General features: G+C 40.1%; 1 protein-coding gene across 25 annotated transcripts in view; it reads right to left on the minus strand.

Annotated features, from left to right (window-relative positions):
* Nucleotides 1-18,094, minus strand: part of PTPRD (protein tyrosine phosphatase receptor type D) — a 2,469,774-nt gene that overhangs the window by 59,559 nt on the left and 2,392,121 nt on the right. For all 25 annotated transcript variants that reach the window (XM_066368144.1, XM_066368143.1, XM_066368139.1 and 22 more), the window contains one exon: nucleotides 5,787-5,962. In XM_066368144.1, the coding sequence (XP_066224241.1) occupies nucleotides 5,787-5,962 (176 nt within the window). The remainder of the gene's footprint in view (nucleotides 1-5,786; nucleotides 5,963-18,094) is intronic.

The following is an 18,094-nucleotide window of genomic DNA, read 5'->3' on the forward strand; positions in this document are numbered from 1 at the left end:
AATTGAATGTTCAAGGCCTTTGGCGCTTCCTGTTCTATTTGGAAGAGGACACAGACCTGGCATTTGGAAAGCATTTGCTCTCCATTAAACTTACCGAACCTTGACAAACTGGAGGGGCCAAGAATTAGTATGCCACTGGCCAAGGCTGGGCCTTCCAAAACTGATAACGACGATGAAAACAATACCATTGCCATTTATACTGTGCAATGGGAGTCTGCCAACATTGAACCCAAAGTGACCTCAACGATCTGAAAAGAATCTCAAGATTTGTTTTATAGGAAAACAAGAAAACGTTTGACCAGAATGTCCTTCTTCACCTCCCTTGCTTTTTACCTGCAATTACTTCTTGGCCATAGAACCAAATGTGTGTCTCTATCCCACCTTCAGTCTCAGCTGGGGAAAATTTACGAAGGTGACATTCAAAGACTGGGGAGGATAAAGGAGGAACAAGTGGTCACTAGGTCAGAAGTGTTTCACTAGCTAGATGCCAAGTCTCTGTACTCTAACTCCCTAAACTATTAACACAGTATAGTTAACACCAGCCTGGCCCCTTTGGCCTTCTTGAGGGTACGTAGCCTCCCTTCATTAGCACACACACAAAACCAATGTAGTGGAGCAGGACTCTCCTCATTCTCCAGCCTAAGATAAACAAAAGTTGTGATGCACCAAACATTTGATCCGCTCTAGCAATGGTTGTTGTTGACTGGATTTCATGAATCTCTATTCGGAAACAGTAAATAGAATCTAGGTAACATGGAAACCAAGAATAGAATTCCTCACTTCTGTTTCTATGCTTTTACTACACACCAAGGGGGCTCACAATGGGTGACAATTCAAGTCGTGAATCATGTCCATTTGTTGATTGTCAAAATTGCACCTCTCATCCTCAACATTTAAAGCACTTAAGAACCACCACAATCACAGGTCTTTAAGTGAATCAACTCCCACTCTAAAGCTCACAGGATGACAGAATTGACTGCGGGTAGTGACTGAAGGCAGGCCAGTGAGTTGAGAACTGGTGAAAGCCAAATAGCCCTGAGCCTCTGTTAAGCCATTTCAGCTTTTAACACTAAAGAAAGCTGCTCAAGAATTTGCTAAGCATGGGGTGTCCCATTCCCTTTGTCTTGTGTACCTTAAGATGAGAAACAAAGGAGATAATAAATAATTCAAAGCAGCTTTAAAAAATAAATTAAAAAACGGTGGACAATCACCAACAAAATAATAGAGCTTCCTGGGCCAGGAATCACCTTGGCAAATCCTACCTTGGAGACTCCAGTTCTTCAAGTGAGGCTGCCAACAGTGTCCCAGTCACCCACAAATAACACCCTTGGAGTGGAAAGCCCAGCTGTATATATTTTACTATCCTACCAGTGTTTTATTTTTTCCAAACTTTTTCTTCCCTACATGTGGTTGCCCAAACCAATTCATGTGCTCATTGGCATGTTATGAAACATGGAAACAATTAGAGACCACATTCTAGGGCACGAGAATGATTTTCTACAGAATCAATGAACTACGCAAAACTTGAGAAGATTTGGCAAAAAAGATGGAAACTGTGGGATAAAACCGACTAACAGTATCTCATGTCAGAGTACATTTTATAAGTTTTTAAATTGATCTGTGTGTTGCAGGCAGCAATCCTATTTTACCTTCAAAATCTCCAAGTTTTAGCCTTATATTTTGTTTTGTCTCTCTACATATCCAAATGAAACTCAGAAAACACTCAGCATACACATTTCCTCTTTGCGGTTGAAAAATGAATGCATATACCATACAGGTAGTCTTCTCAGTTAGGTTTGAGATCCTTTCAAGGCTAAATTTGGGGGGGAGGGGAGAGTAATTGTATTTGAAAATCAATAAATTTAAGTTTTCAAATGGCCAACTGAAGTCCTAAGTCAAACCTCACATGTGTAAGCCCTTCTTTAGCCATTCACATCTAGGTCTGTTCTCTAACAAAAAGCCAGTTCAATTTCTAACACCTGCTAATGAACCCAGCAGCCTTTTGTGTGACTGAGCTGTTCTAACCCAGCAAAGGTTACAAGCGTTGCTGCTTTATTGCCAGCAGGTCAGAGTGACAAGGGTAGAGTGAGTCAGGCCTAGGCAAATCAGAAAGCTAAAACACACAGGAGATAGGCTTTAAGTAAAGAACTCCCTAACATCATTAAATAAATAAGAATGAGGAGGGAGAATAAAAAACTGAGCTAAAAAAAATACATGGTATATCAAGAATACATTAACTTCACTGATAATTATTACCACATGTAACTCATGTCCATATCACTCACTATATTCATATTGTGTTCCTTCAAGATATGCCTGCAGTGAAAGTAGCGGCCAGCTAGCTAAGGTCTATTTGCAGAATGATGAATAAGTTTCTGCATCAGGGTCTCTGTTCTGGAAATTCTGTCTTGGGGAAATGAAAGTGCAAAACCCTTGGGTGTTCTCAGCTACACTCTCCTCTAGAGTCTAGACCACCATGCATGGGTGTGCTACTCTGAGGACAGTAGGCAGGATTCTCCAAGTACAGTGACTCTATGAACTTGGTCAGGGTTCACTGCCAACTACAGAGAAACAAATTCACCTATTTTGGAAACAACCAAAATCAATTATTTGGAGGCCAGCTTTATGGAAAAATAAATGGAAATGGTAAAGCCTCCAACTTCTCTCTCTCAAAAAAACAATAATAGTTGAGATTCATTGAGCCACCTTGTCACATGCCTTATCTCAGCCAATATCACAATAATCCTTTCATTTAAGTAAGAAAGGAGAAATGCTACTTTGAAGTATCCCATAACTTGCTCATTACTACATAGCGAATAAGCACTAGAGTCAGAAACTAAGCCCAGACATTTGACTGCGAGACACCCCTACTTTGAACAATGTCATGTAGCTGCCCTTCTCTCTGATGGTGATGTCCTTAGAGTCCTGTGTAAAACCATGTTATCCTCTTTCTACTTTCCTTTTCTTCTCTCTTCCCACCCCAAATCTCCAATCAACAGGCACTCCGAGATACTTCTAATACACATAGTGCTTTTTTATATATATACACACAATTTTCCCCCATATACAAAGGAGATGAATATTATTTCAAGAACCTGAGCCTTAATCAATATAATGAACGTTAAGGTTTCAACCCTTGCTTGGAGAGGAGATTCATTTAAACTAACTGGACCACCTCCACTTATGAGGGAGATTACAGGCGATTCCTAACTAAAGCCAAAGCTGGTTCAAATGTCTGCCTTGAAGTTGGCTGCTGGGAATTGAGAATTTGTGGAGACTCTAGGTCAGCCCACATAACCCACAAGGTTCCTAAATTATGGAACTATACATTTCAGTAACAACCAACTATTATTTATAACATTGTTTCTATAGTGTAACTCAATCCAAGGTCTTATTTGAGAATCCAGGAACACTTTGGCCAGTGCTCGAGGTTTAAGGGGAGGAGCTCAGCAGAGGGAAAGGGTGAGATGCATGGGGGATGCAAAGGAGAGAGATGGAAGAACAGGAGACAGAGCCTGGGGCACCAGTGCTCTCTTAGATCTCTCTGTTGCACTTGGTCATTTATTCTCAAGTGTTCCAGACCAGGAAACACAGGGCTTGGGGGCCTTGGAGGTCATGGCTTGTTTGTACGGGTCAGATTGATAATGGTTGAGACTCCTCAATATTGTCTTATGCAGGTCATCATAAGTCTGGGTACAGGCTGAATCACTGCAGAATAAAAATCACAAGACAGCATTTTAATTGGCCTCCTTTAGGCCATTTAACAAAGAGAAAGCTAACTTGCAAGAGCAAAGAGTAATTAATGAAGGGAGGAAACAGAGGTTCCTTTAGTAACTTCCAAATAAGTTCCTCTGTCTGAGGTGGGGAAAAAAAGGTAGCCTGCAACAGAATGATAAACTGTAGGTATTTAAGCACAATGCCTTCCGCCAAGAACTGCTCATTACCATCTGATGTTGCAGAGGCTGTTGGGCCAGTCAGAACTAACTTTATTATTAGAAGCAATTAGGGAGAAAAGGGGCAGGATTTCATTTGGTTATTTCAAAACAAGTTTCTGTGCATGGTTTAATGAAGGCCTGCAGTGTCAAGATAAAATGTGTGTTTTACTGAAAACAGCTTTTGCAAATGACTGCTTGTTACCAGCTGGTATCTCCAGGCAGAGTGGTCCAGGTAGGTTGGATTTACATGCATAAAATAGAATAGCTCGGCTGTCTCAGCTGCAATGGAAGGACTGATGGTTACTTGTGTCTGGATTCAGACTGTCTTCGTTTTCTAACACTGTCTTGGTAGCTGAATGACCTTGGGTGACCTTCTGGAATGTTCTAGGTTTAGTTAACTCATATGGAAAACGAAGATCATGTAGTATTTTTCTCACAGGGTTGTTGTAAAGTATCAATAAACCTAATATGTGTTAGAGATTATTATAATTATTAAACAGGTATATTCAAGAATCATTAGGGTAGGGTGTTTTAAAGAAAGGGCTTATTATATAGAGATTACCCTATGTAAAATCAATAACAGATCCATTTATATCTTTTGGGGTTTGTGGGTAAAGACATTGGTCTTCATAGTCATAACAGTTTTCATCTAAATTCACTTCAGACATTATTTCAATATATCTATAAAACTCACATTTTAAAAAGATCTGATTGCTTTTTTTAGGTTTGCAAAACCAGTCATGAACCAAATCTTTTGATTTCTCAACTCCTTATCTATAAGGTAACAGCTGGGCATTTTGTGTTTTCCTAAGTCTGAGCTTTTCCCTTATAAATCCTCTTGGCAGCTTTCAACCCTTCCCTCATACACATCTGGGCTAAGAGAAATGGCCATAAATTGAGCTTAGAAAGCCATTTAAAAAACCTCAACTGTCACACAACAAATGGGGAGCTGGGTTTTGGCTTTCTTCTAAATATCCTTTTTGAGCTATCATGACCACGATGAGAGGCCTCTCACTGGTGGTTTCAAACCCTGCCCCGAGTACCGCACTTTTCAGTGAGCCTCTGTGTCATTTTTGGTGATTTTTCAGAGACTCCTTCATTAAATTCTCAAGGTTAAAGACTGACTTTCATCAAATGGCTACAATATCTGCATATTTTCTTGGGAATATGGCTTACCCATTATGTTTTAGTGTTCAAATCAGCAGCATTTAACTAACGTGCCATGCACCATAATATTAGACCCATATGATGAATAAAACTCCTTTCTTGGATCCTAATAAGCAATGACTCCATTATTAAAATCTATTCATTTTGGAGAAGGCTAAACTAGCAAAATACCGTCTACACATTTATGTGCTTTCTCAGCCGTATATTAACCCATATCATTTTTTCTGGCTTCCCTGACTTAATTTATGCTAATTCAAAAAATTTAAATAAGAGCTTGTGTCACAGAATTTTAGATCTTATGCTGCAGATTTAGAGAAAGAAAAAGCTGAAAATAGTGGGAAGTAGATATCAGTGAAATTCTTCCCTGAAAGTCCGTGTATTCTTGTTCAATGTTTTTGTTAAAAACTGGTTCAAGCCAATAAATATTTTCTCTAACAAACTTGCCTACTTCCTTGAGTACTACCCTTTTTTTTTGTTTTAGTGATCACATATATTGCAACATGAGAAAAATTTTTGAAGACTCAGAAGTTTTGAAGAACAGTTTAATCAGAGTTGTTGATGCCCATTCACAATTAATGTCTGTTAGAAAGTCAAAGCTTAGATTAGATTCTGAACAGAATAAAAAACGCAACATAGAGACTACCTGAGGGAAGATTTTAGGAGGAAAGAGACATTTATCCTTACCCTGGATCGTTCCTCTAGTTTTGTCATCATAACAACTGTGGCACTCCGTTGCTCCCATATCATTCTCCAAAAGTCCCCAAATGTTTCAGGGAGTGATCCCTGGGTTGCAATATAGGCATTTTGTTTCCTGTAACCATCTATGTAGTTGGCATTCACATAGTCACTTCCTGGGATGCCTGTAAAATAGTAGTGTTATTCAAGTAGGTGAACATATCATAAGGGGAAATCGCCCAGGACACACAGCAGCATAGTGGCATTGTTGTATTATTTTTCCACCCTATGCTAGAGGAGTCACTGTGATATATTAGAATTTGTTTTTTTTTGTTTTGTTTTGTGACAGAGACAGAGAGAGAGAGAGAGAGACAGAAAGGGAGATGGATGAGAAGCATCAATTTATTGCTTTCTCATATGTGCTTTGACCGGGGGGCTCCAGTAGATTGAGTGACCGCTTGCTCAAGCCAGTGAGTGACTGGGTTCAAGCTAGTGAGCTGTGTTCAAACCAGGTGAACGCGTGCTCAAGCCAGCAACTTTGGGGTTTCGAACCTGGGTCTTCTGCGTCCCAGTCCTATGGTCTATCCACTGAGCCACTGCTTGGTCAGGCTAGAATTTGGGTTTTAAGCAAGATTCAAAACAGGTCTTTTATAATTAAAGAAATACAGTGTTTGAAGTGTTGGATCTTTATAAAATGACAAGGCAGAGTACTAAAGAAAGAAAAACACAACTGTCCATGCATACTGTCTTTCACATCGCCCTTCTCCATTGCTTCAGCAAAATGTAGCTTGCAAACATTTAAATAAACAATCATCTGGTTGCATTCCTCACTCATTCTCTTCCTCTTCCCAGACAAAAACCTAATAAAATAATGCCTGAGTCTGAAAAATGTGAAAGACCATAATTGTGAGAAATCTTTGCAGATTTCGTGAGCAGGGAACTCATTTAATCCTCACAACAGCTCTATGAAGTAAATTCTATAATATTCCTTTCACAAAAGAGAAAACTGAGATGCACAGAGATTGAAAACCTTGCTCAAGTTGGTGGAGTCTGGTTTAATTACAGGCAGGCAGGCAGTCTGCAATGACTTTGTCCTAACCTCTACAGAGTATTGCTTCTCATTTAAACCTCATAGGATATTTGTATCACATGAACCTCTCTTTGGATTATGACAGTTGCCTCCTAATTGGTTGTCCCACTTCTACTTTTATCCTTTGCAGTCTGTTCTCTATCTAGCATAAGAGCAATTTTTAAAAACACATTTCGACCCAGTAACATCTCTTCTTCAAACCCAGCAATGGCTTCCTTTTAAAATTTAGATAATGGCAAACTATCAGCAATGGTTATAAAGCTCTGTGCTCTCCAGACTCGTGTTCCACTCACCTTCTCAACTTCTAAATTCTAGATTCTGTTTCCATTGTTAGAAAATAGTGCTCTCCTACCTTAGAGCCTTCCCAGACCCTGGAACATGACTCTGTCTGTTTCCTGTTAAAAGTGTTCGTCTCCATCTCAGAAGACCTGCTTTAGCCCTGGGACCTCGGAACTCCCTTGGCAATTCTTTATATTATTTATTTAAAAGTCCCTGGCCAGTTGGCTCAGTGGTAGAGAGTCAGCCTGGTGTGTGGAAGGGCCAGGTTTGATTCCTGGCCAGGGCACACAGGAGAAGCACCCATCTACTTCTCCACCCTTCCCCTCTCCATTCTCTCTGTCTCTCTCTTCCCCTCCTGCAGCCAAGGATCCATTGGAGCAAAGTTGGCCCAGGCACTGAGGATGGCTCCAAGGCCTCTGCCTTAGGTGCTAGAATGGCTCTGGTTGCAACAGAGCAACGCCCCAGATGGGCAGAGCATCGCCCCCTAGTGGGCATGCCAGGTGGATCCAGGTTGGGCACATGCAGGAGTCTGTCTCTGCCTCCCTGCTTCTTACTTCAGAAAAAAAAAATATGAAAAAAACAAACAAAAACTATAATTATATTATTTTTCTATGAACTTCTTTTTGCTAATGAGAGAGATACAGACAGGGACAGACAGAAAAGGTAAGAGAGATGAGACACATCAACTCATAGCTGCTGCACCTGAGTTATTTATTGATTGCTTTCTCATATGTGTCTTGACCAGGGGGCTCCAGCTGAGCCAGTGACCCCTTGCTCAAGCCAGAGACCTTGGGCTCAAGCCAGAGACTTTGGGCTGGCTTCAAAGCCACCAGCGACCTGTGGGCTTAAGCCAGTGACCATGGGTCATGTCTATGATCCTACGCTCAAGCTGGTGAGCTCGTGTTCAAGCTGGATAAGTTCGTGCTCAAGTTGGCGACCTTGGAGTTTTGAACCAGGGTCTTCAGTGTCCCAGGGTGATGCTCTATCCACTGCATTACCAACTGATCAGGCTATTAGTGAACTTGTTTATTGCCTGTTTTGAACTCTAGACCATGTCTCTTTTACTCACCTTTGCTATACCTAGTGACAAATAGTGTAAATAATTTCCCACAATTCCAACATTTAATAAGTAGCAAAGCTATAATTTAACCCAGATATTCTGATTGAAAGTCTAATTTTCTCTCAGAATGATGCTTTTAGGAGAGAAATATAGGCAAGTTTGAACTTCTTCCAGGGAGAGTAGCCAGAGTGATTAAGGAAATGAGAGCTACTCCATATTAGAAAGGCAGATACAACCTGGTAAAGAAACAGGTGGGCACTGGGGGTGAGAACTACCGTGTGCATCTGAAGAGAGGTTCAGGTTTACTCCGTTGAGACCCAAGTTTTTCAATTCTGAATGATGCAACTACAGAGATACAGATTTTATCTCCAATAAAATAAGACATTTCAAATCGTCAGAAAAAAAGGGCATAGATCTTTTTGGGAGGTAACGTGTTGCCTATCTTTGGAGGGGAACAGCACTTTACTGGGCGTGATACAGGCGGCAGCAGTAGAACATGGACCTAGTTCCTTTTTTTCCCTGGATAAACATAGGTCCTGGACTTATGGGGAAAAATAAAACATTTTCTTTATCACGAAACACATGTTCCCAAGCTAAAATTGTTATATTTCACTGATTGCCACTTTCAATTACTTTGACTGATTTTCTGATTCCAGTTGTAAAACGGATCCACTCAAGAAAAGTAATGAAAGTCAGATGGAAACTACTGGGCTTCGAGATGAACACACGGATATGGAATACCACCAGCATTAGTGGAAAGCATTTTGAGAAAAAAGACTTTTGCTCAGTTGGTTGTAACATTATTCATCTATTACAGCTACTCAAGAAACAGTTGGGTTTCTGGCAGCCTTTCTTGATAAAGATCCTATTCCTCCCTGACATCAAATTATTGTAGATTCAAAGGACAGTTTAAATGAAGTCCTCAGGTTACAGCCACTGGGAAGCAGCACATCTCCGTGTCCACAGGATTTGTTCCTGAGCCAACAATAAATCTATACTGTAACACAGGAAAAGCCCATTTTCAAATTTTTAATTTAGCAGTTTGCAGCACTGAAGAACTGATAAAAAGGCTTTTGGCTATGAGACTCACGTAGCTACCAGGGTACACAAAACTTTTTTCCTAAACTCAAAATGAAAAATCTGGGTTAATGACTTAGAAAACACATCAACGGGGCACTGTGCCATTTTCTCCTTATCAAGGAGAACAAATGATTTTGAACAATGTATCTGTGGACAGAGGGGATGGACACGAGACCCATGTAAAGCTAGGGAAGCAAGCCGATCGGACATTCAGCATGAACTGTTTTTAGACATACTGCTCAAGTTTGAACAATACTTTATTATTAATTTTTACAGGGGTTGCTTCTGAATAATGGTTGCACTTCCTAAGAATAAAAACATTATGCCTGAAAATTACTAGGCACCTAGCATGGATATTGTATCACCAAATGCTTTAAGAAGTAGCCAGAGTGATTAAGGAAATGAGAGCTACTCCATATTAGAAAGGAAGATATAAGTTGGTAAAGAAAAAGGTATATATATATATATATATATATATATATATATATATATATATAAAATTTAAATATATATAAAGGTATATATATATTTTAAAGTGTGGGGGAGAGATAGACAGACTGCCACATGTGCCCTGACTGGGATCCACCCAGTGACATCTGTCTGGGGCTGATGCTCTGCCCATCTGGGGCTGATGCTTGCCACCAATCTATTTTTAGCTCCTGAGGTGGAGGCTCCATGGAGCCATCCTCAGCACCTGGGGCTGATGCACGTGAATCATTTGAGACATGGCTGCAGGAAGGGAAGAGAGATAGAAGCGGGAGGGGGAGGGAGAAGCAGATAGTTGTTTCTCCTGTGTGGCCTGACTGGAAATCGACCCTGAGACTTCCACTCGCTGTGTCGACACTCTACCATTGAGCCAACTGGCCAGGGCCAGAATTGGGGATTGGGTATTTTGAAAAGAGAATTAGAAACAAAATTGCTACACTTGGTAGAGGTAATTTTTAGGCTAACTTTACATTCTGAAAATAACGCTTAGGCTCCTCTTCTATTTTGACACTTTTATCTAAGGAGGTTGTATCTGGAATGACCTCTGGCATGTCCCTTAACTCACTCTGGCAAAAAGATGCTTCAGGAAGTTTTCTCTCACATGCCCTTCCCAACATGGAGGTGTGAGAGAGGGCTATGCTTTCTAAAAGCTCTTATGTGTCTTATATTCATACAGCCCCACATAACAAGCTGTGTGGGATGATAAATGAGGAAAGATTTTAGAAAGGGTGGTGGCTTGCCCTTCTAAACATATTAACCCTAGACTGGAAGCCAAAGTTAAACAGCAGCATGTTCAAGACCTCAGTTTTCAATGCCAAAAAGTTGGAAAAGTTTTCAACCAACTCTGGGTGGGGGTAGAGGGCTGTAACGTGCTGGCTTTCCAAGTGTTTTGGTGCCACGAAATGCTTCTTCTGTAGCTACTGATAGTGAGGTTTCTTCTGGGGACTGGATCTGCAAATTCTTTCACTTTTTGAGGGTGACATTCTCCAAGTAATGCACATTTGTTTATTGAATTTTCAGTTCCCTGCCTTATCCCAACAATGATTTGCATCTGCTAATGTAACACTAATCAGAGTGCACTACTAATCCAAGAGAAGTGTGAGAGAATTAATTGAATTCCTCCAGGGCTATGAAAGATGGAAACTAACTTAAAATGCTGAACTGAAAGAATATAGAATTACTGTAAATTAGCTGATTACTTTTATTTCTTGGAGTCAAGGAGACCTCTGTTCAATACTATAATAATGGTGCTTGTCTTTCAGGGGAGTGGTGGTAGGTAGAGATTATTAAAACAAAAGAGCATAGCAAAAATGTCTGCCTTTAGTTTGTCATAGGCAAAAAATCTTAGGACTGTTACTGTGGTACGAATACTCTCTTAAAGTCAGTCTTCACGTCGTTGTTCAAAAAGAACAACTTAGGTCTAAAAGTTGATCTTTTCTGGGAATCTATGGCTTTATTATATTGATAGAAATCAATGTCATCAATTTCCATGTGTTGTTTTATGTGTACTCTCCAATTAATAGTCATGTAAATAAATAGTTCCAACACCAATAATGTTTACCATTCCAATCTTGTGAGAAATCTGAGGCTAGATCTTGAATTCATATTATTCCTGTATGCTCCATTCCTGTGTTAAAGTGTATTTCACCATTAAGTGGGCTAGTTTATCTTGTGGTGCTTAAAAATGTTACTTACATGCTTTATGCTGGGTCTTTGTGTGTTGGGTAAACTAAAGTTGGAGGTGTAACAGTAAGTCTTTAAAACTAACAAAGTCTATGATGAGGCGAATGATTGGGAGAGCTGGGTTTCTGTGTTCTCCATGCATAACAAGTCATATAGCAAACAGCTTTTCATAAGAACAGTTATAGGCTCTCCTTTTATTTGCTAGGAATTGCTAATTATAGCTTTCTGTGGAAAAATAAGGCTGGGCATGAATTTTGGGATCCACTGTTCTTTAAACTGCATGCAAAAGTTTGAACACATTATCATGAGTTCAAAATGCAAAGACCACATCGTTTTCCTCATCTAACCATGCAATGACTAGGACAAGATTTCCTGACTTTGCTCCTGCATTTGTTTGAATATTAACAAAAGGGGAGGAATCCTTGGACAAATGAAGCTACTCTGTTCAAAAGAATATTTGTAATGAATCATTACTGAAAAAAAGCTTTAAAACCTTGAAAACACGGGAATCTAGCTCTCCTCATTTAAAAAATAAAATAAAGTGGCCCTGGCCGGTTGGCTCTGGTAGAGCATCGGCCTAGTGTGCAGGAGTCCCGGGTTCGAATCCCGGCCAGGGCACACAGGAGAAGTGCCCCTTCTCCCCTCTGCTTCTCCACCCCTCCCCCTCTCCTTCCTCTCTGTCTCTCTCTTCCCCTCCCGCAGCCAAGGCTCCATTGGAGCAAAGTTGGCCCAGGTGCTGAGGATGGCTCCATGGCCTCTGCCTCAGGTGCTAGAATGGCTCTGGTTGCAACAGAGCAACGCCCCAGATGGGCAGAGCATCGCCCCCTGGTGAGTGTGCCGGGCGGATCCCGGTCGGGCGCATGCGGGAGTCTGTCTGACTGCCTCCCTGTTTCCAACTTCAGAAAAATACAAAAAAAAAAAATAATAATAATAAAATAAAATACTATCTGAGTTGTGCTGTCATGACTTGGTTAAAATAAAGTTTTTTTGTATTTATTTGAGGAGGATAAATGGAACCAAGTGGGTCTATTAAAAACAACAACAACTTGTTTTGCATGTGATTTCTCACATTAGCAGATAATTTTTTTAAAAAGATCTTTCTTATTGATGAATGATTAAAGTTTTACAATAAGGCTGTATGCCCTGATGTTAACTGGAAAAGCAGGACCGAAAGTAGCACATGCATTATTTTACTGATGTGAAACTAAATAATCATAAGGACAATGTGCATTTGTATTTCTCCTCACTGTAGGAAAAGTCACATGTGCCTTTTGAAGCCTGGGACATTTCTAAGCACTTGCTACAAATTTAGAGAACCAGACCGGGACACGGGGACTCTGTCTAGGGCTGCTGGCAGTTTGTTCTTTGCCATTTGGGCAGTTGTTCAACTTGTCCAGACCCTTGATTACTTATCTTCTAAAAAAAGGCATGCTGGACAAATTGATTCCCTCAAGTCCTCTTGGGTTCTAAAATAAAAGTCTCCCTGTGGCATTCTTAACCTTCCTGGATTTGGAAATCTCTGTGAAGTTATTTTAAGATAAATACAGGCTTTGTGCCTCTCAGATTAGGCAGAAACCTGCTCTGATTCTCTTTCAAACTGATTTCTACTGCTACTTCCTCAGATGGGCTGAGATTTTTTTTTTCCTTTTTTTTAGGTGTGACTGATATTTCAAATTTTGACCAGGAACCAGTAGGGTAGAGGACAAACAATTGAAAAACAAGAGGAGGTGGTGGGACTAGGCTAGTAGGTGGTCTGTTCAAGAAAGAAGCTCTCCTTGGATCGTGGAGCTGAGACGCTCATTAGAGAGAAGGGCAGCACCCGCCTCCGGCTCCAGGGGACAACTCGCTACAGTACAGCAAGTCCTCACTCACGCTCGTCCACAGGTTCTGCAACTGTAATCGAAATGAGGTGTAACAGAACTCATTTACCACAGGCTAATTGATACAGACAAGAGTTAAGTTCCTATACTATCTCATCAACCTTATCATGAAATGATGCTATTTAAGGATCTATTCTACAGAGCTGGGTAGGGACCTTCCGCCGAGGGGCTGACTTAACTCTAGCTTGGTGTGGCATCAAAACCCATGTGCTTTTATTTCACTTCTGCAAATCCTTAGTAAAGTCTGTGTCAAAAAGAAACTGTTTATGGTCAATCAGTTTGTTCCCTGCTGTATGACAGAAGTACTCAAATTCCAGAGCACAAAAGCTCCCCTTTCTTATCTGCAGAAGCTCCACAATTCCTTCTTTTTTTCAAATTGGTTCCATTAAATTAAAATTTATTTTATTCAAAGCTACCTTTTATTTAGTAAATAATAGCCCCTTCTCTACTTCAACCTGCAATCCGAAAACAAATAAATAAATATGACAGAACCCTCTCTAACACCTCCGAACTGTTTGTTAGTTAAGACCTAGATTGCAATTTCACAATCTACAGTGCAGAAAGGATGCTAACTTTATTTGCAGACAGCAGCAAACTAAAGGACAGAAAAAAGAAAAATAAAGTCTGCTAAAAAGTATTGTGAGTGATTTTATTTAATTTCAAAGAACACAGGTTTTCTTTCCCCTTCACTAGCGCCAGGGCAGCCATACTGTGCTGTATCAGAACTAGAAGAAGGAAGGATCTTTTTTTTGCCATATAGATATTAGGTAATCTTAGGATCAATATAATAAACTTAAGTGAAATAAACTTATTCATTCCTAAGTACCCTACTAACAAAAAGTAATTCCAAAACTGAAAGGCCCTTTCCAGTGAAAACAAATGCTTCTTACAAAGCCACAGAGCCATCACCTGCCATGATACCCCCGGACGTAACTTCAGTTTGGCACGTTACCCTCCATGTTTCTATAGTAGGCAGGGCAAGCTTTTCAGAAGCGTGCCTTGCTCTGTGGGCATTCAGCTCCTCTGCACAGTGTGTAATAATAGGGAAATGGACAACTCCTACAGAGTTTGTGAATCCAGCCTCCACCTGTGTCCTCTCCGTGGTTTTCTCTACCTCTGCACAGCTAAGGAGGCTGGGTTCTAACAGTGTACCCAGGGAAGAATGTAGCCAATTAAATTGTCTTTGAATATATTCCAAGATTAGCTACAAGTGTTGGGGACTTATTCACAATTCATTTCTAGTTAGGGAGCACTTTGCCATGAGATAAAGCAGAGCGTGGACCAGCACAGAATACCTTTTCAGCCAAGTCAGAGTCTTGGTCTACTTAGCGTGTATTAATAAATATGCAGTTATTGAAAGGCTTCATGCAGCAGGGAGTAATCAAAATCCAGGAGTGTGACTTCAGGAGCTCTGTCTGTAGACACTCTCAGAGCCTTAGGCTCCTCATATGTATTCTAATATAGGAGCAGCATTATCATAATGTCCTTACCCAACACCTCTGTGAGAATCAAAGAAGTCAATACAGTTGAAACTTCTCAAATACCAGTGGATATTAGGTATTCTTAGGATCAATATAATAAACTTAAATGAAACAAACCTATTCATTCCTAAATACCCTACTGACAAAAAGTAATTCCAAAACCGAAAGGCCCTTTCCAGTTTCTATATATAAAAAATAAAATCAATGGAGAGGACAAAAATAATCACTTTGTAACTCCCCAGCAATGTACAACCTGTGTCTATATTCTTCCCAATAACGTACAACCCGTGCCTTTATTCTAAAAGTAGGGTCACACCACAGAATATGGAGGTTTCTCTACAGCCTCAGAGTAATGAAGTGTAGATGTCAATACTGCAATCTGCATGGGTGTACAATGAAAAAATCCCAAGAACTAAACTAAGTACAATGAATAAAAAACAACAACTCACATAGCTTTCTGGTTTTACTCTTCGATTAGCTTCCTGAAAACCAGAGTAAAGAAAAAACTCAACACAACCAGCCATATTTTAAAAACATTTTTTCTCTTTTCCAGATAAGAAACAGCACAGGTACAGGCTGAGGGGAGAGCCCTATAACACAGCCCCACGCCACACGCTGGGCTGCCTGTAGGAGAGGTGCTTTTGAAACAGTCCAAATTAGTCTTCATGCAGGCTGCAAGCACCCTGTGGCATTGTTCCCAGCTTTCAAAGGCCAAGTCCAATCTTGCCTTTTCTCTTTAAGACAAATTAAGCTAGAAAAATGTGTCTGTGCACTGCCCCTCAAAGAGAGAAATGCTTTTATTTATTGTCAAAAAAAGCACTCTGTAATAAAGAATTCAACTTTGTCATGCTTGTAAATGATTAACTTGAAAAGTGAAACACTAAAAATGTTAAAGAAACTGTACTAAATCAATTATTGATGTGATGTTCTGAACAATATGAGAAAAATGAACTCTAGCAATAACAGGAGAAACAGAAAAGAATTTTTTTTTTTTTTTTTTTTTTTTTTTTTTGCAGGTGGGGTGTATGTTCTGCTAACTTCAGTTTGTTAAGTTGAATTTCAAGAGCAAAATATAATAAACACCAGGTACCCAGAAACTATTCACTAGTGCTTAGGCTAATTAGAAAGACAGGTAGGTAGGTATAGTAGGTAGGTAGGTAGGTAGTAGATAGATGGATAGGTGAATGGATAGATAGGTAAATAGACAGATGAAAAGGAAAGAGAGAAAAATATCCTAGAGGGAGTCAAAGGGATTATATTTAGTGAGCTGACTTAGGAAATAGCACATGGAAAAGGTTAAAGGAATTCTTCATTGAGGAAAATAGCTTAAATTCTTTGATATTAGAATTTCATATGAAATATTTGTATTCATTAAAATATAATTTAATATGATATTTTAAATATATTTAAAAATATTAACATAATTTTTCTGGGTTGGTTGGTTTTGTTTTTACTTATTGAAGAAAATACGTTACTGGATATGGCCTGTAAAAAAAAAAAGAAAAGATTTCCTAGCATGAATATCCTGTGAAACTGGAGAATGTTAGCGTGTGCTGACAGCTGTTCTAAATGGACAAACAGTGACTTAGCACTGAACATTCTGCAGAAGAGGAACTCAGACAACCTAAACACAGAGCACCAGTGTGGCAGCAAATGGTGACACACGGTGCAGGGGAATATTAATAGTTTCTTCCCTTTGTAAAATCAGATTCATTTTAGGGGCAGTGATTCCCTGTGAGCCACTTTCTTATTTTAAAGGTGCTAAATTTCCCATCTCACAAATAATCAAAGTTGTTGTAACAACCTCTATATTATTTACAGTTGGATTTTTTGGAATTGCTCCTATTATGCAAATCAAGCAGCAGATGATATATTTCGAATTTCTATTTAGAAGAACACATTTTTCCCCTTGTTGAAATCTGAAATGCTATTGTGGGTCGGGTTTTCATTTATCAAGAGCCAGTATTTTCTTTTGCTTCACACAGTACTCCAAATATATGCAGCTTTCTCATTTGGATAGTATTAATTTTTCCATAGATCATATACAAAAGAAATTCCATCTGAGGATAAGAGGACCTAATGATATGCAATAAAATTCATAATACCAGCCCTGGCCAGTTGGCTCAGTGGTGGAGCGTCGGCCTGGCGTGCAGAGGTCCTGGGTTCGTTTCCCGGCCAGGGCACACAGGAAAAGCACCCATCTGCTTCTCCACCCCTCCACCCCTCCCCCTCTCCTTCCTCTCTGTCTCTCTCTTCCCCTCCCGCGGCCAGGGCTCCATTGGAGCAAAGATGGCCCGGGCGCTGGGGATGGCTCCTTGGCCTCTGCCCCAGGCGCTAGAGTGGCTCTGGTCGCAACAGAGCGACGCCCTGGAGGGGCAGAGCATCGCCCCCTGGTGGGCAGAGCTTCGCCCCTGGTGGGCTTGCCGGGTGGATCCCGGTCGGGTGCATGCGGGAGTCTGTCTGACTGTCTCTCCCCATTTCCAGCTTCAGAAAAAAAAAAAAAAATCATAATACCAGCAATGGTAATTTTAATAGTTCCCAATATATGTCAGGCATTTTCTTCATGCCAAGCACTCCTCTAAATTCTCTCCATGCATTAATTCACTAAATCCTAATAATTCCTGGAGACTGGTACTATTGTTCATCCGATTGCACAGATGAGGGACCAGAAGCAACTTCTCCAAACAAGCTCTTCAGAAGCAAGAAGAGGTCAGGGTGCTTTCATAGAAAGGAAGTTCTTGAGAAGCATATGGGCCCTTCTATAAAATGTACCCATTAAAGAGATTAAAAATATATTTATGTTTTGAAACTTTAAATATACATATATACTGCAAACTAGAAAAAATAAACAAACCCATATTTTACTAGCTTCTTTTACCAGATTAATAAGCACTACTGTTAAAGAATACATACGACCTGATTTGATTTACATTAACTTCCTTTTTTTCCTTTTAATTTTTTGCACAAGCTTGAACCAAATCAAGCCACTGGCTGTGGAAGGGGAAGAGGGAGAGAAAGGGGGGGGGGAGGAGAAGCAGATGGTCACTTGTCATGAGTGCCCTGACCGGGAACTGAACCTAGAACATCCATATGCCGGGCCAATGCTCTATCCACTGCGCCACTGGCTAGGGCCTCTAACTTTCTTACAGACGAAACCACTTAAACCTGGCTTGGTAGCAGAGATACACATCAGCCAATAATTCTATTTGGAGTGAGCCTTCTGGCTTAAGTAGTATTTGGCTACTTTCTCTTGAGTTAACCTCTTAAGGTTCAAGATT

The sequence above is a fragment of the Saccopteryx leptura genome, chromosome 2 (assembly GCF_036850995.1).
Source record: "Saccopteryx leptura isolate mSacLep1 chromosome 2, mSacLep1_pri_phased_curated, whole genome shotgun sequence".
Lineage (NCBI taxonomy): Eukaryota > Metazoa > Chordata > Mammalia > Chiroptera > Emballonuridae > Saccopteryx > Saccopteryx leptura.